The sequence below is a fragment of the Peromyscus californicus genome, unplaced genomic scaffold (genome assembly GCF_007827085.1).
Source record: "Peromyscus californicus insignis strain IS unplaced genomic scaffold, ASM782708v3 Scaffold_10__1_contigs__length_136768540, whole genome shotgun sequence".
Classification (NCBI taxonomy): domain Eukaryota; kingdom Metazoa; phylum Chordata; class Mammalia; order Rodentia; family Cricetidae; genus Peromyscus; species Peromyscus californicus.
Genome location: NW_026294391.1, coordinates 99,663,620 through 99,688,974, shown reverse-complemented (window position 1 = coordinate 99,688,974; position 25,355 = coordinate 99,663,620). Strand labels below are relative to the sequence as shown.

At 39.9% G+C, this 25,355-nt stretch overlaps 1 protein-coding gene and 1 pseudogene across 1 annotated transcript in view; one reads left to right on the top strand and one right to left on the bottom strand.

Annotated features, from left to right (window-relative positions):
• Positions 1 to 7,044, bottom strand: part of Wdr44 (WD repeat domain 44) — a 99,964-nt gene extending 92,920 nt beyond the window's left edge. The window contains exon 1 of the mRNA XM_052738111.1: positions 6,541 to 7,044. Within this exon, the coding sequence (XP_052594071.1) occupies positions 6,541 to 6,617 (77 nt within the window). The 5' untranslated portion in view covers positions 6,618 to 7,044. The remainder of the gene's footprint in view (positions 1 to 6,540) is intronic.
• LOC128117471 (microtubule-associated proteins 1A/1B light chain 3B-like) lies at positions 6,881 to 21,480 on the top strand (annotated as a pseudogene).
• Positions 21,481 to 25,355: the final 3,875 nt, after the last annotated feature.

Below are 25,355 nucleotides of genomic sequence, written 5' to 3'. Positions count from 1 at the left end.
GATATGCAACTATAATCCTAGCAGTAGGGGAACAAGATCACCGACTGGGGCTTTGTGAGCAACTAGTCTTGCCCAATAATAGAGCTGCAGGGAACAATTCTGCCTCAAAATATAAGGTAAAGGGTGACTCAGGAAGACACCTGACATTAATCACTAGCTTCCATAAGCACATGAACCCACAAGAGCATGCTCATTTTCACACACATGCACACAATATTCTTTTAAACACTACCAATGGGGCTGGGCATGGCGGTACGCACAATTAATCTCAGTACTGGGGAGGCAGAGGCAAGAGGATTTCTATGTGTCAAGTTAGCCTGGTCTGCATGGTGAGTTCCAGGGCAGTTGTGGCTACATTGTAAGACTCTGTCTCAAAAGCAGAACAACACAAAAGTAAAAATTAAAAAAAAAGGAAATTAAGGAAAAAGACCACCAGTGAACTTATCCTATAACTACTTGTTTTTAATATATTAATTTGTTTTAGTTTTGGATTTTTGAAACAGGGTCTTGGTATACAGCCTAAATTGATCTTGAACTCATGATTCTCCTGTCTCCATTTCCTCAAGTACTAATATTACGGGAATACACCACGTCTGGTTTTTAACATTTTTAGAAAATCATGTTCTATGTCTTATTTTATGAAATAAGTTATCACAAGATAATAAAGTTTTCAACTTACATGAATTTGTACAGATTCAAATTGAGTCTCCAAATTGTCATATTGCTACCAACTGTCCTATCTCCATGAGTCACCAATTGACAGTTGGAGGTCACTAAATTTAGAACCTAAATTTACTAATTGATATGTAAAAGGTTTTTCCCCACTTCAATATGTTATGAGTATGTTAAAACTTCACTAATAAATATATTTCTATCAATCTACAGAGCCAATAGCAATCAATATAATCTATGATTGAATTGGAACAACTAGCCATTTTTTGTTGTTGTTTTAAGACAACATTCTTGTGTAGTCAAGGTTGGCCTGAAACTTACTATACAACTGAAGATGAATTCGAACTCCTGATCCTCAATGCCACCATCTCTCAAGTGCTGAGATCAGAAGCACATTATTATGCCTAGATCAAACAGCCATTTACAAGATTATTTCCTAAACTTATAACACATTAATATTTTGTAAATAAAAACATGTGCTGAGGTGGATGTAGTGAAACAGGCCTGCAATCCCAGGACTGGGAATGCTGAGAGAGATGGATCAAGGGTTTGACGCCAACCAAGGCTATATAATAAGACACTGTCAACACACACACACCACCAGCACCAACACCAGCACCAGCACCAGCACCACCAGCACCACCAGCACAACCAGCACCAGCACCAGCACCAGCAGCACCACCAGCACCAGCACCACTACCACCACCACCAACAACAACCATGCAAAAGCAAATATGAATTTTCAGTTCAGGGTGAAATGCTTCTTATGCTTAAGTAAAGAAAGCCATTTAATTTGGGGATGTTTTCGGATCTAATAATTCTTTTGGTTTTTTTCTCTATGTGTAGATTTATGGTATATGAGCATGTGTGTATGGGTTTGTGTACTTCCAAAGTGCAGCAGGTGATTTCCTCTACTGCTCTCTAACTTTTTTTTTGACACAGGGTCTCTCACTGAATCCTAAGGTCACCATTTTGGCTAGGCTGGCCAGCCAACAAGCTCCTGGAATCCACCTGTTTCTGCCCCCCCCATACTAGGGTTATGGCAGGTGCAGTCATGCAGGGCTTGTATGTGGGTGCTTGGTATTCAAACTCAGGTCCTCCTGTTTGCATAGCAAGTATTCTTATGGAGAGCCATCTCTTTTGCTCTTTTTAATTTATTTTTATTATTATTTTTTTGAGACAGAGCCTTGTTACGCATTCCTGGCATTCACTATGCAGACCATGCTGGCCTCAAACTTGACATGATCTTCCTGCCACGCTGTCTCCTGAGTGCTGGGATTATACGTGTGAGTGAGCTATTATGCTCAGGTACCCCTAACAAGTCTTCCAGATACTTTAATCTCTGTTCTCATGATTAAGTCCATAATTTATCATTACTCCAACCTAAACATGGTAGACTGCAGTTAACACTGACAAGACCACTAAAAATGAAACAAAACTACATAATCATTGTTCGTAGACAAGCTATTCAATCATTGGTTTTAATTTATAATTTATCATTACTCCAACCTAAACATGGTATATTGCAGTTAACACTAACAAGACCACTAAAAATGAAACAAAACTACATAATCATTGTTCGTAGACAAGCTATTCAATCATTGGTTTTCATTTTGACTTAAAGGAAATTAGTGAGCCATAATCAGAGTCATATAACAGTCAATGTCTTTTGAAAGATAAAGCATGAAAAGTCATGTTAAATAGAATTAGACCCCCTCAGTGGCCTGACTTAACAGGGTATGTGTCAAAAATCTGTAGCATAACTACCTGGTCTTATTCTCTCTTCATTCAAATGTGGCAGCATCACATAGATAAGGAATCAAAAGACCTGGATTTTAGTTTGAAGTAAGATGTGTAACTTCCTTCTCTAGGTCTAGGTTTCATTTTCAGTTAAATGGGAAGGCTGAGTCAAATTATGTCTAGTTAATTCCTATTCTAAAAATGCATGATTCTATCCTTCTTCTAAAGCTTTGAGACTTAGGAAGTCTAGGACTTTGGCTGTCACTAAAAAATAATGTTGAAAATATTAATTTATTTTTATAACATATTCTCTGTTGCAGCCTTTAGAATATGTAGGTATAATTCACAGTCGGAAGAGGCATCCAACTCATATATAACTTATGCAGTAAATAATTTCAAATCTATGGATTTGGAACCATGTATCAAAGTCATCAATGTTTGTTCAAATAAAACATTATAAGAATATGTAAGCCAGGCCTGGTGGAACAGGCCAGTAAGTCCAGCTACTCAGGAAGCTGAGGCAGGACAGAATGTTCAAGGCCTGCCTGGGCTACAGAAAGTCCAGGCCAGCCTGGGCAACTTGGCAGGATATACATTAAAACCCAAAAAAAAACCAAAATGAATAGCCCCGGAATACAGCTCAATGGTAGAGTGTATCTAGCATGTATCAGACCCTAGATTCGATTGACAATACAACAAAAACAAAACAACTCAACAACGTGTGTGTGTGTGTGTGTGTGTGTGTGTGTGTGTGTGTGACAGAGAGAGAGACAGAGAGAGAGACAGAGACAGAGAGAGAAAGAGAGAGAAAGAGAGAGAGAGAGAGAGAGAGAGAGAGAGAGAGAGAGAGAGAGAGAGAGATACATACAGATTTCTCCAAGAACAAAGGTTTATCAATAAAAGTACACACTACTGAATCTCAATACAATGATAGGCATTTAAATTTCAAAGGGTTCTCAAACTGTAATTTCAATTTAAAGTTCAGGAAATAAGATGACTCACAGTGTTGGACTCTTTACTATACCACAGTTCCTCCTTCCTTTCCTGCTGTATTAAGCAGCAGAAGAGAAAGAATGCCATATTATGAAACTGATCTGGGATGTAGTTCTGTTATTAATTCACTGTGGCATCATGGGTAAGCCACTTTCTCTCTCTGGGCTTTAGTTTTCATAACATTTTGTAAGTAACTGCCATTTCTGGGCATTCTACGACATTATAAAAGTCCTACATAATAAAACAAAAATATAGATTCTAGAAAGAGAAAATGGGAATTTGCAGCCAAGAGAACTGAAAGGTTTAGGCGATGGCTTTAGATACATTTATCAATTCAATGTAGAAGGCTGGTACTAAAGCATTTACTCTTGGATCAACTGGGGGAAGATCCCTTCTCTACATAGTGCAGAACAGCTATGATGTATTAGAAAAACACTGGGCTAGTGTTTGATGAGCTGGTTTCAAATGCCAGCTCTGTTGCTTGAAAGTTGTTTCTCCTAGAATAATGTCTTTAACTTCTCTAAGATCTTATATGCAAAAATGGAGAAAGTACCAATCAAAAGAAACCATTATAAATGTGGTACACGTTACAAATTGGGTAAGAGATGATCTGCCACTGTGGAAACATAACTGCATTGGGCTCAAACTCTAATAAGTGGGCTGCTTATTAAATTTTCTTTCAAAGTACAGATTAACAAATAAGAAATGTAAGAAAGAAGAATATCAGGGAACAGACTGTATTTGAATTCTGCTGATTAACAAACCATTAGGCTTTTCTCAAGTGTCTATTCAATTTAGCACAATTTGATGAAATGTTCTGTGTATTCCCAAACACACAAACATCAAGAAGCATTTCTTTAAGTGGCCAAATTCACTCAGTCTCTTAGGGCTTGTATGGTGTGCCACTTTGGTTCACGTCAAGGAACAGAAGACATTTCTTATGAGCAACTAGCTAGTGATGCCACCTGTTTTCAGAAATCAAGATTTCTCACTGAGTTTTAAAGCTGTTAGCTGCTCATAGTACCTTAACAAGTCTGCCCCAGAGGATGGAGGAAAATACAAACAAAGCTACCTCTTTTCTGCCCTCTCAATATTGCTAACTGTTTTCAGATCCAATTCTCCAGATAAGTCTATTTTTTTTTTCCAATTCTCTCATTAATACAGTAGGAGGGGAGGACATGTAATCTAAACAAACCTTGTCATTTTTCCATAGAGCTCTCAACATGCTCAGTTTTGGGGTAAGCTAGAGTTAAATTTAGGAAGCTGGGTCCCCAAAGGACTTTAAAAAGAAGCCAACTTATCACTTACTATCAAAGTATAAAGTTCTTGAGAAGCTGTATAATCCCAGGAGGAAGAAGTGACTATCAATTCTATCATAATGACTCATTGGATTCAGACAAGTAAAACAGTATAAGTTTGTATACTTCCTCCCAAAGTAAGCACTGTAGAAAGCTAACAGTCTAACGCCAAGAAAGGAAGAGAAGAATTCACATTTGAATGCTTTCTGTGTTAGATATCGAACTTAACAGTTAACAGAGGTTCTGAAATAACTGTCCTTTCTAGACTAAACTTACTTTATTCAACGAGGAAGAACAATATCCACATGGCTCTAAATTGCTAACATAGTAAAAACTGATTATTCCCCCCACATAAAAAAGAAAAACAAAAAACCCCTGCATAAATGCTTACTAAGTGATTTATTCTCTCATTTAGCCTGAACTGACAGTTCATTACTTTGAAAGGAAAACCACACACAGACTTTATTTCAGGAGAATTCACTATGTTTGAAAATCTAAACGCATTTTTTCTACCCTGTTCTACTGAGTTCCAAACTTGGATCAGATATACTGAGTTCCAAACTTGGATCAGATACTGAACTTCAAGGAGATTCAGTGCTATCTCAAGGCATATCATTATGATCCTAAAATCTCACAATAGTGACAGACAGCTTCCTGGAAACACACCCATTAGTAATGTAGCAACATACAATTCTTTCTGGTTGTGTTGCTGTAACTTTTGGGGTATATATTGTATATAATACACAGCAGGCTTTTAAAAGAACTTCTAAAAATGTACTGATAACTTTATTTCTATCAAAGTATTTCTTCCACGGGGTAAACATAAGAACTGAAGAGAGTTCAACTCCAAGAATCATACACTAACATACACATTTTACCAATTTTCAAGATCTTATAGTCTGAGAATATATTTCACTGCTTCTTGTTCCAGACATGTCAGGAAAGAGTTTGTGAAATCATTTTAAACGCTATTTTAACTCTGAAAAGTAGAAGAGTAAAATAAGTGCAAATCCTGGTCAGAGAAGCTTTCCAACTCGTTAACTTCCTTCTCAGAGCTACCCATATTAATCACCAGTAAAACATCTTGCAAAATTAGATAAAGGGCACAAAGCTGGGCTCTCCTTCCAAGGACCAGATTACTCAGCACTTGTTTGTACATCTGTACTCGCCTGTGTACATTTGTGTTCCGCTGCCGTTTCAGACCACATCATTCTCTCTAATGGTAAGCATCTTGTCTACAATTTCCTCTGGCGCACAGCAAAGTGCTATTTCAGTAAAACACTGTTGATGTCGAACACATTGGCTGGAGGACTTCCTTAAATAAATACCTGCCTTCTCCCCGCTTCTTTTTTATGCAAAAGAAAAGGTGAATGGCAAATAAGGTAGAGTTACAGCCACTTCGGAAATGAATAGGTAAACTAGAGGTCTTTTTAAAAAAAGACCCAGGGAAGTTCAATTTCTCCTGCCACCGCTCCTTTTGGTCCCCGAGGGCCAAAACGGATGTTGGAAAGGTAAGCTTTGAACACCGCAAATACAAATCGTTGCCTCTCAGGCACGAATGCCATCCACTCAATGGCTGGCCAAGACAAGAAAGGGGTTCCGAAGGAGTCCCCGGGCCGTTCACTAGGGAACAGGGTGGAGAAGGATTCCCTCTCCCTCTTCCAACTCATCCTACCCTAAGGAGTCCCAGGTTTGGGTTCTGAGGTGTCCGAGTGAGATGAGACCAAGAGAACAGCGGTGACGGACACAGCGGCATTCGGGAGAGGAGTAGAGGGAGGCACGGGAGCAGCAAGAGACTGGGATGTCCGAGTTCTGGGCCCGGGCTTCTGTTACTTACCCTACAGGATAGCCGCCCCCCAGGTGCACATCTTCAGGGGCATCATAGAATTCTTCGGTGTCGCTTTCCGACGCCATTTATAGGACACACCCGCGGGTGAGGGGGCCGGCTCCGCCTGGAGGAAGGGTGATTCTCAGCGTCTCCTCCTCGTCAGTTAGTGTGTGGAGAGGTGGGTCCCCGGGCGACGCTGAGCAGGGCACAGATGACGTGGTGTGAGAAGTCGGTTAGGGACAGGGGGACCACCCTCAGTTGTTGGGCTAAGGGGATGACCTGCAAAGCGAATGCCTGAGGTGGCTGCAGTGGGTCTGGGACTGTTGCCGGCGTCCCGGGCGCTAGGTGTATGAAGAGCGCTAGAAGAGGCTGTGGCTCTTCTCAGTCCGGGGAGAGCCAGGCAGCAGCGGGCGTGCCGGCGACAGCAGCTCCAATTTCTCCCGCAGCGGCAATTACAGCTGCTGGGAAAGCTACTAGCCCGCAAAATACCGACGCGCACCTACCCTCGCGAGATTTCGGGTCGGGCCGGTAAAGCGTGGGCGGGGCGGAGAGGTGGCGGGGGGGGGGGGGTGGGGGGGCGGTCCCAGAGAGGCAATGTTCTGATTACTAATGCGGGAGAAAGCCTGTCAAAATGGCGCAAGCGCGTTGAGGGCATTTGGCAGAGGCCGGAAGTAGCGGGAATAAGGGAGGTGGCTAGCCTTCAGAGGGGAGGAGTCTAGGACCTGCGCAGGAGCACCCCGCTGCCAAAAGTCGGAGGCACGCCCGAGTTAGGTGGGACCTTGCTTAGCTTTAGTCACTAATTCTACTAAGTGCAGTTCGAAAGAGAAGCATTTTAAGAGGGGTGGTTTTGAGTCTCTTCCGTTTATCGTGAGAAAATTTTACTTTGTCGCCCGAGCCAAGTCTGAAATATTCCACCATAGAATTTTAGCAGTTTCACCATCTCTAGTCTATAGGAATAGACCGATCTTATTCACTTACTATGAGATCTCTAGTTCAGATCTACATATGATCCAGATGGCCAAAGAGTAAAGTCCATAAGAAAGAAATAGCTGGGGAGTGTCCCGTTTCCAAAGAGTAATTAATGGTGGATTTATTGCTGGAGCTGAGCCATAATAAAGCCTCCAATTACTTTTTCTCAAAACTTGTCTGTCGTCGCTGCCCACGATGTGAGAGAAATTCCATACTGCCCAAGATGTGTGTCAGCCAAATAACAACATGTGTGTGTAGAGGGGCAGGGGGGAGAGAGAGAGAGGGAGACAGAGAGAAAGAGAGGAGAGAGAGGGAGAGGAGAGAGAGAGAGAGAGAGAGAGAGAGAGAGAGAGAGAGAGAGAGAGAGAGAGAGAGAGAGAGAGAGAGAGAGAGAGAGAGAGAGAGAGAATACCACTGCAAGGCTAAGACAGTACCTGGATTCTGATCTTCAGTTGCCCAATGTCCATTGATAAAGACTGAGATGTTCTTTCTGAAACAAAGGGCCATTCATTGCCCATTAAAGTGATATTGACTTTCAGTGTTTTCATGAGGCACATTTATTTCTTCCACTGACGTCATAATAGGCTCTTGGGTTGTTTGTGCTGCTTCAACCGTTAATCAAGAAGGCAGCATAAAAGCTTGAATTGGGACCAGGGGCATAGCCTTCAGAGAGATTAGAAATAGGGTTCTAAAGGTATTGTGAAGTAATCCAACCCCAGGCAAGGTCTAGTGTGCTCTGGGGGATTTCTATCATTTTTTTTTTCAAGACAGGGTTTCTCTGTGTAGTCTTGGCTGTCGTGGAACTCACTCTGTCAGACCAGGCTAGCCTCGAACTTGGAGATCCACCTGCCTCTGCTTCCTGAATGCTGGGACTAAAAACATGCCCCACCACCACCGAGCCCATGCATTTCTATAAATTTAAATGATTATAAACTGTAGATCCTGTAACATACCAGAGGAGTTAGGAAAAACACGACATAATCAAATATGTTAGTATTTTGCAGCAGAACATATGATGGTTTAAATGAGTAAACAAAGAATAGTGTATAGCCTCATTCAGTTCAGAAAACTACTGCCAAATAAATTAAGATAATTTGATTGTCAAATAAGTTCCTTAAAACAAAAACTGTGTACTGTATTTACATCATTTTACCTCCTCCTCCCTCCAACCCTGACCATGTCAGTGCCTTCCCAAATGATGGGTCTCCTTTTCTTTAATCATTATTGTCATATATATCTATATAGATAAATACAACCTATTGAGGCCAGTTTATGTTGCTCATATATCATTGCTGACCACTTGGTATATACATATATATATACTATTTTTAAAAAATAAAAATAAAACTGAAGGCTTGAAATCCAACCTTTTTAATTAACATGAAAATATCTGGATTTCAAGAGCTTTATGGATTTCCAAAGTGTAGGCAAGGGAATTGTGGGTTCTTGTGAAAGTATAACTTTTATCAAAAATTACTATTAGATTTTATGTGTTTTAAGTCTGTTAAAGAATAGACTTAGGGGGCTGGAGAGATGGCTCAGAGGTTAAGAGCACCAACTGTTCTTCCAGAGGTCCTGAGTTCAGTTCCCAGCACCCACATGGTGGCTTACAACCATCTGTAATGAGATTTGGCACCCTCTTCTGTATACATAATAAATAAATCTTAAAAAAAAAAAGAATAGACTTAGGAACCTTACTATAAAATAAGCTGTTGAGATGATACAGCTTTATTGAATCTTTCTAAAGTGTTTACATTGATCAACATATCACAGTGTACCCTCCAAATATAAGCAATTATTTGTCAATTAAAATGAGTTAATGATACTGGGTGTATTGGTGTATGCCAGCAATACTAGCATTTGAGAGGTAGAGGGAGATCAGTATTTCAAAGTCATCTTAAGCTATATAATGAGTTTGAGGCCATCCTGGGCTACCTAAGACCCTGACTCAAAAAGCAAAAAAATCATCCCAAATTACAGGGTTTTTTTTTTTTTTTGTTCACCATGGAGGACAGCCTTTTTCCTTTTGGATTATGGAAAAGAATAGTTCATGTTTATCAAAATATATGTTATATAAAAAGATATCACCATATAAATTTATTTTTTCCTAATTACTTACTAGTGAACCTATATGTTTCTTAAAGTATTTTGATTTATTGTAGAGGTATCACTTGTCTGTATATTAAAGAAAAATATTTGAATGCTATGTCCTATTTGAGAATATATAACAATTCAGTGAACATGCACTATTTAATGTCATTCAGTAGTTTGAAGTGTTAAAGGTAGTTTGAATATGAAGAAGACAACTTACTTCCTGTATTCCACAAGCTCACAGTCTAGTATTGGAATCCTAGTTTGAAATTTTATTTGAATATTCCATGCCAAGTTTTCAAGGTAAGTTAAACATTAATTTCTCCATTGAGAAAAGGTCAAAATGGGTAGTAGGAATGATAAACTAATGACATCTTAGAGTTATTATTGTTGTCTATTTAAATGATTTTATAACTGCTTGGAAAAGTTAATTGTTGGGAGCAATAAAACATATCCTAACATTCATCATTTTTGAAAATGTTAAAGATGCGTTTATGTTGTCCAAATATCTGTTTTTTAGTTTTAAAGCATTAAGTTTAGTTCAAAGCAGTGGTTTTAAAAGTTTTCATTATAGCCGGGCGGTGGTGGTGTAAGCCTTTAAGCACAGCATTCAGAGGCAGAGGCAGGTGGATCTCTGTGAGTTTGAGGCCAGCCTGGTCTACAGAGCAAGTTCCAGGACAGCCAGGTGTGTTACACAGAGAAACCGTGTCTCAAAAAAAAAAAAAAAAGGAAATGTTTTCATTATAAATGAGCCCCTTTAGTCAAATCTAATTTCACAGGAAATTCCATATATAATTTTTAAATGCTCTGTTTGAAGCAGAGGTAGTTCAGCTCTCTGTTTTATTGGCCTTCCCCCGGACTCTTTCATGGACAGCCCCAAAGTTCTGTAAAACAAATAAAAACAAACATAAGAAAAAGGGAAAACTATTGTTTTCCTAAGTAGGGATCAACAAACTTGTCCACACTGTTTTTTAAAATAACATTTAATTGGTATATACATAAGGCTTTTTTAATATGTTATGTGTTGGCTGTTTTCCTGAAAGAGTTTAGCAGTTGGAATGATGATTGTATGACTTGCAAGGTGTGAAATATTTACTATTGGAGTCTCTACAGAAAATTTTGTGGAACTCTATCTATACAGTAGTATTCTGTAGGTCACCCCATAACTGAAAGTACCCTTGAATTAAATGGTTTATTTGAATTCATTCCACAAAAATCATAAGAGCTCACAGAATCTTCTGCATAGATGGAAATCATGATACAATCTTTTCCCACTTGGCTCATTCCCAATGGCTGCAAGAACTACGCTGCTCTAAGGCTAAAGTAGGTTTAAGGAAAGTCTTTGTGCTGGCTAACCTCCTCCTGTATATAGCAACAGTTCTACTCTAAAGGGAAGAAGTCGCCACTACCATATGGAACGGCTTGCTGTGGGTATGTTCTCTCTTCTCTTAACAAGAGTAATCCAAACCAGCAGGCTCCCTAGAGCTAGTTTTTGTGACAACCCTGGGAGCAGTCACTCAGAACATCAGTGATCCAAGCACCTCGTAAGCCATGTAGCCTTTTTTGAAGCAAGCACTACAGTGAAAGATTGTATAAATGATTACAGTATTGGAGATACAATATAGACACGAAAAGATTTTATATGCAAGTCTTTTTATGAGTTTTGAAATATCAGAATCCATGAAAAACACGTTCTGAAACTGTTCAGAGCTTGTCAGGGACAAGATCACATTTGCTAATACTCAGCCCTAAATGATCTGTTTGAAAGGTCAGTTGTGTTCTTGCCGTGATACTAAATATTAAAACACTTGCTCCTGTTTGGCTTTGGAGTCTTTATATCTTTTTTCAGCCTTTCAGTGTACCTTTTACATGATACTTTATGTTGACATTAAAATAATGAGTTTTCAATCCTTAAGCTAACAAGAACTGAAGTAGAAAGTCTAGAAATGTATTGACAGAAGTACCAGCCTGCAATTCAAATGTGCTATTTTATAATAGAATATTATGTAGCCATGCACTCTTGTTCAGGACTCTGGAAAAAAGCAAACTGGAATTATCTTAAAAGGGAATTTGTTAGACTTTATTTGTTCTATCATGATAAATACATTAAAAATAGAATGCCGGGCAGTGGTGGCGCACGCCTTTAATCCCAGCACTCGGGAGGCAGAGCCAGGCGGATCTCTGTGAGTTCGAGGCCAGCCTGGACTACCAAGTGAGTTCCAGGAAAGGCGCAAAGCTACACAGTGAAACCCTGTCTCGAAAAACCAAAAAAAATTAAATAAATAAAAAAAATAAAAATAGAGCATGAGGGGAATTTCATATTTCCATATGCATAATTTCATTGCTAAAAAATTAGGTAAAAGCGAAAAAACTACACTTAAACTGAATCAAGTTGCATAGGAATACTCAAAATGCACATACCCATACCTCAAATATCTGCCACCCTACCTCAGTTCATTGTGTTTAAAATCCCATGTGTTCACATGGAGTGGTAAAGCTTCCAGCTTGCTCTCAGGTAGTGCTCTTAACAGTATTTCAAAAAATTCACAAACTGCAACTCTTCTGACACCCACATCATTTTACAAGTTGTATTGTCTTTCAACATTTTCATACAGGTATATATTGTATGTTGAATAGAGCCCTTCTCATATTGTCCTGCCTGCATTTCTATAAATAAACTTTGATGTTTTCAAAATTAAGTGTTATATGTATTGTAATATTTATTTATCATGGGTAAAATTGTGCTTCTATTTTTTATTAAGTTCATATCTTTTTTTTTTGGTTTTTCGAGACAGGGTTTCCCTGTGTAGCTTTGTGCCTTCCCTGGAACTCACTCTGTAGACCAGGCTGGCCTCAAACTCACAGAGATCCACCTGCCTCTGCCTCCCGAGTGCTGGAAATAAAGGCGTGTGCCACCACCGCCCAGCTTGTTTATCTTTTTGTATATAGTCCACATAAATGATAACATCTGATGCATTTGGAGCTCAATATGCATCAGTGTTCTCTCCTTGTGTCCACCTTTTGTTATCTTTGATTTTTTATGTACTTCGGCTTTGGTTTTCCTATTGCTAATGATTTCCTTTTTACAGTTAGTGAAAATGGATGAAAGCAACTTCAGTTCATAATGTCTTAACTGTAAATATTTTTCCCCTTTGTGGTATTGGGGGTTGAACTTAGTGCCTCCTGCCTGTGCTTGGGAAGCGTGTAAGGTCATAAGAGAACTGTCATTTTTCAGACCCAGGTCAGTGGATTGTTTCTCTGCCACACACCAAATAGAGAGAGACTTGCATGCTTATCTTATTCACTTAGATTATGTGGACTATGTAATATCGTTTTGCCAAGAAAAGGACATGAGCAGACAGAAACAAGTGTTTACCATAAGTTCTTAAGGGACAAATCCCTATATTCATTTGCATGAGAAGAGCTTATGATGTGTTAAATGAAAACAAATGATATAGAATATTGCATGTAATAATCTCATTTATGTGAAATTATTTATCTGTGTATATATGTGTGTTTATCCATATATAGAGAATTGTGATAGAATATTCAGAAAGGACTTGTGGTGATACTTTTAATAATAATAGGATATTAAAATAAAATAGATTTGTACCTTATTTCTTTCTTGTGTAGTGATTAAATATCCTACAATAACTGTGTATTACTTTGTAAACAAGGGGACTATATTAAAAGAAACCATGTAACTTACCATATATTAGGTAGACTTGCATACAAAATTAAGACCTAGTATTTGTTTCCAGTTTTCTGCACACCTATGAGTCCTGAAATTATTGTAGATTCCATAGTCTTAGAATTGTTTAATAAATTTCATCAAGAAATTAAACTTGGAAAAAATACTTACAAAACAAAAAATATTTGGAATGTAAGTATTCTACTGTAGAAAATGCCATACTATTTTCACTTCCATTGACACATAAGAGAATAAGCAGTGGTAATTTTTAAAGCAGCTATTAAATGGCAGACTAATGTGGAATTTCCAGGAACAAGGTATAATATTAGAGATATACTTGTAATAATATGGACTCTGCATAACATTTTTCAAAGCAATAAACAGTATACATGGCCTTATATAAAGAGAAGTAAACAAAGGCACATGAACTTTATGCTTTAAAAAAAATCACTCAAATCCAAATATGGGGGTGTATGTCTATAATCCAAGCATTTGGGCAGCTGAAGCAGGAAGATAGATACAAGTTTGAGGCCATTTTATGCTACCTAATAAGTTTGAGCCAGACTAACTTAGAATAAATAGAGAAACCTTGTCTCAAGAAAGAGGAGGTTGGACTTGAGAGGGAGAAAGGGAGGAAAAGAGGGAGGGAAGAGAGACAGAGAAACAGAGAGACAGAGAAACTGAGACTGGAGAGATAGCTTAGTTGTTGAGACACATACTGCTCTTTCAGAGTACCTGAGTTCAGTTTCCAGTACTCATGTCAAGCAGCTCCCAACTGCCTGTACCTCCAGTTCCATGGGATCTGATACCCTCTTCTGGCCTCTATGGGTTGTTTTGGTCTCTTCTGTACTGCCATGGTGGGATAATTGAGTCTGGGTAATTTATCGAATAGTAGTTCATTTTGTACAGTTCTAGAGGCTCTAAGTCCAATATTGGGAGGGGGGGTTTCACATTGGATAAGAGCCTTTGTCCTTCAAAATCCTATAACCAAAAAGAGAGAAAGAGGGAAAAGAAGGAGGCTCAACTCAGTTTTATAACAAATTTAGTCTTTCAGTAACAGACCTACTGCAAGGTAATAATAATCCATTTATGAATGACCTTGTTCCATTCCCCTCCTATAAGACCCTAATCCTCAACAGTGTTGCATCAGGGATCATAGCATACGAATTTGGGGGAACACTTTTCAAAAACATAACAATACTTATAAATTCTCTTCATGTTTTATCTTATGAATACAACTGGTATGTTTACAATGTTCAAAGACAGTTAAGTGAGAATTTCATTTGCAAAATTAAGACACATTAAATACAGTAATATATGTAGGCACTTAGTATCAGTATCCAGCATATGTGAAGTTTCTGTTTAATGGTCTGTGATCTATGTTCTTAGTAATAATGTTATATTACAGTACCTCTTCATACTTTCTGAGATAGTTTTTTACTTAACAGTAAGGTAATTATTGTAATTAAATTAGTGTTTACTAGATGCCAGATACCATATTAAATATTTTGTGCATATTATTTCACTTAATCCATACACTACATGAGGAAGATCCTAATATTGTCCTCATTTTCAGGTAGAGAAATAGGTTTAGAGGAATATAAGTCAATCAAAGTTTCACAGGTAACATTTGTTTAGTGTCAGGATTTGCTGCCAAATCAATCTGAATTCAGAGCTTAAACTAAACTTTTTGGTTAGGGAAGATCACTCTATCACCTTCACTTTATCAGTGTGAAAACGGAGGTGTTCAGAGTTGTCCTATGCCCAAGGTGACACTTTGAAATGAATTTATTATTCAAGTTTCTTCTAGTTTCACTAGCTTGTAGCAAATGAACATGTTGATAGGTCAGCTGTCTAAAATAATATGATAACAAGTAAAAATTAGAGCAAATAGTTGATGTAAGGGAGAGGCAACCCCCTAAGAGTTAGAGTTGTTACAGTGCACACCAAGACACCAAGTTCTCAGCACAAAGGAGATTTATTATCCCAGAGAGACAAGCGTGTGTGTGTGTGTGTGTGTGTGTGTGTGTGTGTGTGTGTGTGTGTGTGTGTGTGTGTGTAGGTAGCCTGCCTCTGGATTGGGCAAAGGCAGACAGCAAGCAGCAACAGCAGCAGCAGGTGTTTTTTGCAGGAGTGTGTTTTTAAGGAGAAAAAAAGGGGGGGGGTCTGTGCTAGGGTGAATTGGTAAGTGCTGATTGTACATGTTTACCAAATAATGAATTTTTAATTGTTGGACCTTAGTGTTTTGTCTTGGTGTTTTGACTCAGTGTCCAAATAATGGAATGGACCTTGGGGGCTAGCTTTAGGAATGCAATCTAACAGTTTTTAGCAAGGGAGAGAAAAGTATAGGGGGCAAACCTGTCAGCGCCATGTTTGCTATGTTCAGGCCTTTTAGAGCCCTTCGTTTTCCACCGTTTTGTTTTCTTATTGGGTCGCTGAGTGTTGGGTAAGTGGGAATCTTTCTCTCTGGCTGCTTCTTGCTGATACTGGGGCATTGTTGTTAGGAATCCAAGGAAGCTGGAATGTTGGTCAAGGTCGGGAAGAGCAGGCTGTGACAGTTGCTGTCCAGGTTTAGCGGAGTCATCTGGGGCTAGGAATGTGTAGGCAGCAGTTGCTATTTCTTTTTATTTTCATTTTATGGCATGTTTTCTATAAATGAATACATTTCAATTGAGGGTACATTAAGCAGAATTCTAAGATGGCCCCAACATTCCCAGCTCTTGGTATATGCACCTTCTTCTGGGTTATTCAATCTTAAAATCTATAATCTATATAATGCTGTAAAGGGATTTTGTAGTCGTTATAAAAGTCCCAGAGCAGTTGACTTTACACATATGGAGGTTATATAGATGGATCTGACCTAATGACAGGAACTCTTTAAATTTAGTTTTCTCTGGCCAGTAGATAAGAATAAGTCAGGGAAAGGAACTCTGGTTGGCCTGGAAGAAAGCAAACATCTATATTGTGAACCGCCTGAGAGGACCACTGAATGTGAATTGAATGAGCAGTCTGTAGAAGCTGACAGCAGCCTCCTGCTGATAACCAGCCTGTCAATGGGAGCCTCATGCCTAAGACTACATCGAGTTGAATTCAGCCGACAGCTTTAATGGACTTGGAAGAGGATTCCAAGCTGCAGATAAGAGTGCAGCTTGATTTCACTTTGCGTTTAGTTTTGTGTGACTCTGAGCTTAGCGCCTAGCCAGCCTGTTTACAGACTTCTGGTTTACAGAGCTGTAAGCTAAGATGTTAGTGTTAAGTCACTGTGTGGTCATCTGTTATAAATCAGTATAGGACTAATACAGAAGTAAACAGCCCTATCTTCTGGCTCCTGGTTAAGAACCACAGTGAAAGATAAGTTATGATAAAAAACAAGCTGAGGCTGTGTGTTTTCTGGAGAAGTTCTTGTCCTTGAGTGCACTTGTGATTAAATGTAACACCGGAATGAATATTGACTAAGGTGTAATGTAAAAGAAAAAATACCTAACAAATTCAGAAAAATAACCTAACATGCATTTAAAATATGAAAGAAATGTCTACTTTCACATATACTCATGCATACACTAAACCAAAAGTTCCACCTCATTTCCAAAATGTCACCTAGAACCCCAGTAATCCTGTTACCCATTTGATTTAAGGAAACAGCTGCCATCTTGTTTACGGGGCCTTTCCCCATTTATTAAACCTGCTTGTGCTTAATTTCTGTGCTAAACCTTTGAATTTCATTCCAAGGATGAAATCTCAATTCATGTATAATAAAAAAAATAAGAGTCAAACATATTTATAGTATAAAGTGCAATGCTTTGTCAGAAATATATATATTTTTTTTCGAGACAGAGTTTCTCTGTGTAGCTTTGCGCCTTTCCTGGATCTCGCTCTGTAGACCAGGCTGGCCTCGAACTCACAAAGATCCACCTGCCTCTGCCTCCCAAGTGCTGGGATTAAAGGCGTGCGCCACCACCGCCCGGCCAGAAATATATTTTGAAATGATTAAATAAAACAAATTCACATATATAAATCACTTTACATACTTAGCACTTCTTTGTCCTGAGAACATTTAAGATCTAAGCAATTTTTATGTATACATTATTTTAATTTTTGATGGGTCTCCCTATGTTACCCAGGCAGGCCCTCATGCCTTACTCTACTGAGTAGTGAGATTACAGGCGTGTACTATCATGCACAATATGTTATTCTTAACTATAGTAGCTATATGCAATAGATTTCCAGAACTTATTCCTGTATGTAACTAAAATTTTGTGCTCTTCGACCAATATCTTCCTATTTCACGGCTGACTCTTTACTTCCCCCAAGCTCAGATCATCACCATTATATTCTCTGCTTTTATGAGTTTGCTGATTTTAGAGGCCGTATATAAGTGATATCTTGAAGCATTTGTCTTTCTGTGATTGCCTTATTTCACTCAACACATTGTTATAAGTAACCAGAGTTGGTTTTTTTTTTTTTTTTTTTAAGAAAGGCTCTTACCATGGAGTCCAGGAAGGCCTTGAGTTTATGGTACACCTGCCTCAGTCTCCATAGTGCTGGAATTACAGACATGTGCTCTCATGCTTGGCTGACTTCCTTCCTTTTAGATTCTAATAGCATGCTTTGTATTATCGCCACTACTGACTTTCCAGAGTCATTATCTAGTTCGCTCGTTATTCATGCCTTCTTTTAAAATTTCAGCATCTACTATCTATCATCTGTCTATCTGTCTGTCTGTCTAGTGTGTGTGTGTGTGTGTGTGTGTGTGTGTGTGTGTGTGTGTGTGTGTGTGTGTGACAGACAGAGAGGGGGCACAACAGGTGTGTGGAGGTTATAGGACAGCTTACAGAATTCAGTTCCCTCCTTCCACTCAGGTCATCAGGCTTGGCAGCAAGCACCTGTCCCAGCTGAGTCATCTCACCAGGCCTATTCTTTGATTCTTAAACAGAATTAAGAACAGATTAAAGGTTCATTATATGGCAGACATTATACTATTTAATGAGCTAACAGTACTATGGCTTAGTTCTTCCCCCACCTCTTTGATGCACGGTCAAACTTGCTACATAGGTGAGGATAACCTCCACCTCTTAATTCTTCTACCGCGGCTTCCTAAGTGCTAGGATTACAGGTGCCTGGATTTCTACAGTCTATCTTCCTTGTCATTTTTAAACCTTGCCATCTGAGCATTTAGTTTTAAATTTGACTTGAAGCCCCAGTATCCTGTGCCTGGATGTGACCCAAATCAGCTGGGGATGGGGTTCCAATTGGTCATTTTCCAGTTCCTAAAAAGTTGAACCCCTTATTTTTCACTGATGGTCTTTTGCCTACATTCAAGGTTTTCATGTTTGAAGCCCAGGCTTCTGGCTAGCAGCCTTCTCCAGCCTCCCCTGATCATAGTCTTCCTCTGTCCCTGCCTGGTACTTAGTCTAATACTAAAACTCTGGTGTGCTTTTTTCCATGCTTCATTCGGCCTGTCTGTTTTTTTTTTTTACCACCCTGGACAGTTGAGTCACACTTGGTGGTGGTTGTGGTGGAGAACAGCTATTTCCCTACAAGCAGTGGTTCCTGAAGAGCTGAAGAACTACAGAAAATGGGTCAAACAGTGGGTAGAAAGTGACAGACCATTTTTGTTACAGTAGAGTGAGAATATTTAGTCTGTGTAGGAAGTGTAGAGCTTTAATTGGTTTTCAGCTGAGCTACTTTATAACCAAAGAGCCATAGCTTTATCCAAGAAAGGGTCTGTGATAGTTAATCTCAATTTTCAACTTGATGAGATCTAGAATCAGCTGGGAAGTGGGCTTCTGGTTGTGTCTGTGGGGGTATCTTAATTGGATTAATTAAAGTGGGAAGACCCACCCACTGTGGGTAGGACCGTTCCTTGGGCTAGGATCCTGGACTGTACAAAAGGAGAGAGTGAGTCAAGCACAAGCATTCCTATACTCTTCTTCCTGACTGAAGATAGAATGTTGCCAGCTGCTTCAAGTTGCTGCTGCCTTGACTCCCCTGCCATGAAGGACTGTATCTTGAACTGTGAGCCAAAATAACCCTTCCTTTCTCATTTTTTTTTTTTTTGCCAGAGTAGTCTATCACAGCAGCCAAAAAATAACTAAGACAGCGTTATTCACTTATTTGATTCCAATCTTAAACATTGTTCTTCTGGGTGTGCATTTGTTAGTGAACAGTTTTTTCAGCATCCACCATTTTATTTATGGAATAGAAATCAATGAGGCTAGTAATAGAAATATGTTTTCTATCTCTGTGTACTGTATGTGAGAAAATTGGGCTGAAGCTGTGTTTCATATGAGCGCTGGAAAAGACTCTGGACCTTTAGCTGACACTACCACAGGAGTATGGACTGGGATAATAGTAGAGTAAATTTATTGTATTACAGAGGACATTCTAGTATGTAGTAAGGGAAATGAAATAATTTGTTTTCAGCTTAGACTCCAAACTTAATTTTTTCCCAAACAAGGCATATTTAAATGTTCCTTCCATCATTTTTTCCCAAAGATTAGTGATTTTAAAAAAATGAGAAAATCCAAATATTGCAGTTAACACAGCCATGGAACCAGTTAGACCTGTGAATCTCAACTCAAATTCTCTACTCTGTCCACAAATTTGTGTCTTGTCAAAATTTCAGGTATCCTGGGCAGAGCCACATGTCATTTGGAAAACATCCATACATCATATACTAGTCAGGGAATATATTTTTGTATTAGTTGGGGTTCTCTAGAACTAGAGTAGCAGACCTTATAGAATGAATCTCCCTCTCTCCCTCTCTCTCTCTCTCTCTCTCTCTCTCTCTCTCTATATATATATATATATATATATATATATATATATATATACACACATATATATACATATATATATATATATGAAGGGGATTTTCTATTAGAGTGACTTACAGGCTGTGGTCCAATTAATCCAACAATGGCTGCATGGAAAGTTCGAGAGTCCAGAAGTGGTTCAGTTCATGAGGCTGGATCTCTCACCCAGACTTCAGTAGACACTGGAATCCTGAAGAAGGCTCTAATGCTAGTGAAGGAATGGACTTGCCAGCAAGGTGAAGGCAAACAGGCAAAGAGCAAAAGCTCCCTTCTTCCATGTCCTTACGTACTATATAGCATATAGGCTTCCAGCAGAAGGTGTGGCCCAGATTAAAGGTGTATCCCCCTCCCTCCAGATCCAGATCAAAAACAAGTGTTTTCCTGCCTCAAAGGTCTAGAAGTGGATCCACCCACTTCAAACCAAGCAAAAAAGACCCCACAGGTGTGCCCTCCATTTCTGCATTGCAGTTCATTCCAGATGTGGTCCAGTTGACAACCAAGAATCAACATTTTAAAGGGAGATTTATTACATTGACTTACACAATAGGGATGGAGACTTCAACAATGGCCATCTGCTGGCTAGAGAGACTGAGAACCTGGTCGCTTCTCATTCTCTAAAACTGGCTGACTACTCAGCAGTCTTTTTTGGAGGCCTTAAAGATTCTTAGAGGGCGCTCTTCAGTCCATGTTGAAAGGTTGAAGGAGGAAGAGACACAAGGGAAGTCGCCGTCGAGGGAGCTAGAGCCTCCGACCCAGGACTCCCGCGCCGTGCCCTCCGAGAAGACCTTCAAGCAGCGCCGTAGCTTCGAACAAAGAGTGGAAGATGTATGGCTCATACCGGAGCAGCACCCCACCAAGATCCCGGTGATAATAGAGCGATACAAGGGTGAGAAGCAACTGCCCACCCTGGACAAAACCAGGACGTACCTGATCACGTGAACATGAGCGAGCTCATCAAGATAATTAGAAGGCGCTTACAGCTTAACGCCAATCAAGCTTTCTTCCTCCTGGTGAACGGGCACAGCATGGTGAGTGTGTCCACACCCATTTCTGAAGTGTACAAGAGTGAGAAGGATGAAGACGGCTTTCTGTACATGGTGTATGCCTCCCCGGAGACATTTGGAACAGCACTGGCTGTGTAAGACTAAAACAATGCCTAATGTTTGTTAAGCCCTTATCAAGGAAAAAAGGGACGTTACCAGTGGATGCTGGTCAGCTCACACTCACAGATCAGAACGTAGGTGCCCACCTAGGGTGTTAGGAACTGTTTGTCAGCCAGAAACTGAGCTCCATGCAAGTGCATTCAGCTTAGAAACTCATCTAAACTAGGCTCTCTTGTGTTCAAACTTTAGAAGTTTAAAAATAAAATACTTTGCATCCTAAAAAAAAAAAAGAAAGAAAGAAAGGTTGAAGGAGCAGGGCTCTGATGGCAGAGGCAGTGGCGGAAGCAGCAAAGCCAACAACAGGATAGATTCCCTTCCCAGCAAGGAGCAAGCAGCAGCACTGCCTTTTCTTTGGACCTCTTCAGAACTGCACTGACAGGAGGGAGCTTCTACTCCGTGGGAGGATCTTCCCTCCACTAATCCTTCCAGGACAGCTTATGTTGGAGAGGATGTGGAGAAAGGGGAACACTCCTCTATTGTTGGTGGGAGTGCAAACTTGTACAGCCACTCTGGAAATCAGTATGGCAGTTTATTAGAAAATTGGCAATCAACCTACCTCAACCAAAGGATGGATAAGGAAAATGTGGTACATTTACACAATGGAGTATTGCTCTTCAGAGAAAAACAATGACATCATGAAATTTGAAGGTAAATGGATGGAACTAGAGAGAATCATCCTGAGTGAGCTAACCCAGACCCAGAAAGACAAACATAGTATGTACTCACTCTTAAATGGATATTAAGATGTAAAGCAAAGGATAATCAGGCTACAATCCACAACCCCAGAGAAGCTAGGTAAAAAGGAGGACCCTAAAGGGGACATACATGGAGGGCCCCAGGAAGGGGAAATAGTTAAGATCTCCTGGGTAAACTGAGAGAGGGAGTAGAAGGGAGGGGATGGGGGATGGGAACAGGAGGGACTGAGATGTTCAAGTGGAGGGAGGGACAGAGAGAAAGAGCAATGAAAGAGATATCTTGGTAGAGGGAACCATTAGGGAAAAACATGGTGCTGGGGAAATATTCAGCAATCTACAAGGATGACACCAGCTAAGACTCCTAGCTATAATGGAGAGGGTACCTGAACTTACCTTCCCCTATAATCAGATTAGTGACTACCCTAATTGTCATCATAGAACCTACATCCAGTAATTGATGAAAGCAGATGCAATTATTTACAGCCAAGCCCTGGGCTGAGCTCCTGGACTTCAGTTGAAGAGAGGGAGGAGCAAGTGAGGTCAAGATCATGATGGGGAAAACCCCAGAAACAGCTGACCCAAGCTGGTGGGAGCTCATGGACTCTGGCCTGTCAGCTGGGGAACCTGCATGGGACTGAACTAGGCCCTCTGAATGTGGATGACAGTTATGTGGCTAAATCTGTTTGGGGATCCCCTGGCAGTAGGACCAGAACTTAACCTGGGTGCATGAAATGGCTTTTTGGAACACATTCCCTAGGGTAAGATACCTTGCTCAGCCTTGATGCAGGAGGGAGGGGCTTGGTCCTGCCTCAACTAAGTATGCCAGACTTTGTTGATTCCCCAAGGGAGGCCTTACCCTCTCTGAGTGGCTAGGGGGTGGGATGGGGGGAGGTGGGGGGCGGGAGAAGGGGAAGAAGGTAGGAGGAACTGTGATTGGTATGTAAAATGAAAAAAAAACTTAAAAAAAAAATAAAAAGAAAGAAAAAAATTCCCCCAAAGTGAATGTGATATGAGAAGTCATTAAGTAATAGTTTAAACATTGTTTGAGGTAAATACACACACACACACACACACACACACACACACACACACACACACACACACACACACATAGTCTTGCTGTTTCCCATGCTGGCCCTGAACTATTAGGCTCAAGCAGTCCTCCTTCCTTGTCCTCTCAAGTAGCTTGGATTATAGTCTCACGCTATCATGCCCAGCTCCATGTTATATTTTTACAATTTAAGGATTTGTCATTTCACCATGAATTGTAGCTTCTAGTCACACAAACACCCGGAACATCTCTAAACTAATGTTGTCATTCCCCCAGTTGACTGAAATTGGGGAGGGGAAGTTTAAGTGACAATATTAAAATGTAAGACTCTTTCTCTCCCTCTTTCCCCCTCTCTCTTACACACACACACACACACACACACACACACACACACACACACACACACTTCATGGCAATTTGTCATTGTGAGAGTTCCTCTCAAGATCTGTATTTCTAACTCCTGAATGGAGAGAAAGACTAAATTGGAGGGAGATGAAGAAATGCAGTCTGACATGACAGCTGGATTCACACAGCTGGATTGATGACATGACGCTGGATGACTGGGTCTAAAGGTAGACTCACAGAAAACAAACCCAAAATTCAAGAGTGCTTTTGGGAAAAAATAGAAGAGACAAAACATTTGGGGTTGCCAGTGTCAAGGTTGAGAAGAGCTTGTAGAGGGTATGGAACATATGATCGTGGCAAAGTGCAGGGCCCAGGAAGGGAGTCTGGAAAGCGTCAATAGAGCAAAACTGTAGCCTCTTCTGGGTGTTATAATCCTGGGAGCAAAGACCAGGAACAGTGTGGGAGCAGGCTTCTATCACAAGCATGGCAGAGACAGGGAAAAACAGGACATCCTAGGAGCAGTCAGAGGGAAACTAGCCAAGTAAGTGATGAAAGGTAGTCAGGAAGCCAGTGCTGTTTCAATCTGAAGCCAAAAACCATGTCTGCTGAAGGCAGATAATAAAGAACATTGTCCTTTGAGAGAAAAAAAAGGAAGTTAAGCCTATATTATAACCTGGGAAATGGGAGGTGGGACATGGAGGAAAATAATTGAAAAAGCTAATCGTTCAAGTTTGGGGTCTAGAGAATATTGTCATCCCCCTGTATTCACAGTGAGTGCTGGAGGAAACTTTTGTAAATTCACATGTTCAGAGTCTATCACTCCCTGCCATCCTTGCAAATATACCTAACTTTCCCAGGCTTTCTTCATAGTGTCTTCTGTGTGTGTTTTGGCATAGACTAAGGGAAATAGTAAAGTGATCAAGATCCAGCCAAAATGGTCCATTTCATTCCATCTGTAACCACAATGAAGCCCTGCACTAAAGAACAAGATGCATGCCATTTCAGTCATGAAAATTGGAGGGTGTTTGCTATTAAAAACAAACAAACAAATCCTCAAATAGTCTTAGACTGAGGCTGAGTCAACCTTTTGCTTCCTTGTGCTTATAGCTTTAAACTATGTTTTATGAATTTGTTGGTAGGGAAACCAATTATTTTTGAATCCTGCATTTCTTGAATTAACTATGCATGCATCAAGACACTTGTTGCCAGCTCATGGCCCTATAAAATATCCAGGTCCCTGTTCTTTTGGAAAAGTGTAATGGACCCAGTTCATAAATATGCTATATGTGGCTAGGTCATCAAGGTGAAATTGTTGAGAGGACCCTTTCACAGGTCACGTTGGCAAAGTAGGGTTCAGGTTAAAGAATGCACATATCCTAGACCCAACTCAGATTTTCTTATGGTTCCATGTCCAGGGACTTCCAAAGTATGGTTAAACATTCTTTCCTAAAATAAAGGCTCAAGCTGTCTGGTGTCTTCTTTGTTGTGTAATGACAGCAGCAGGTGTCCTCTATTTCAGTGGTCTCTGAACTCTTCTGTAATTCCATAAATATCTTCAAGATTTCTGAGCTGGGCTTGCTGAGCCACCTTCAAGACTTTTTAGCTAGGCAGCTGTTGCTAAGAATGTGATGGTGTCATGAAGCCATCTAGAGAGACTGCTCTGGGGATAAATTGTTCTTGGTCCAAGGATCGAGTTCTATCTAAAAAAGAAAACTTTAGGTCGGTTCACTGCACTCCGTGTCTACAGGCAGGCCCTGGAATGTTGCTGCCTGCCGCTAGTAAATATATCCTCAGGAAATATGAGTAACTACAGTTATAAATATCTTCTGGAGAGATTTATTAATTCACCTATAGTGGTCTTACAATAAATTATTAAAGGAAACTTAAATTATTGTGGCACAGCTCTGAGCAGGTTGAGTTTGATGTCAGTGAGGACATGTTATCATTTACACCATTGGTGAAAATATTTAGTCTAAATTATCAAGACAATTCCATTTTGATAAG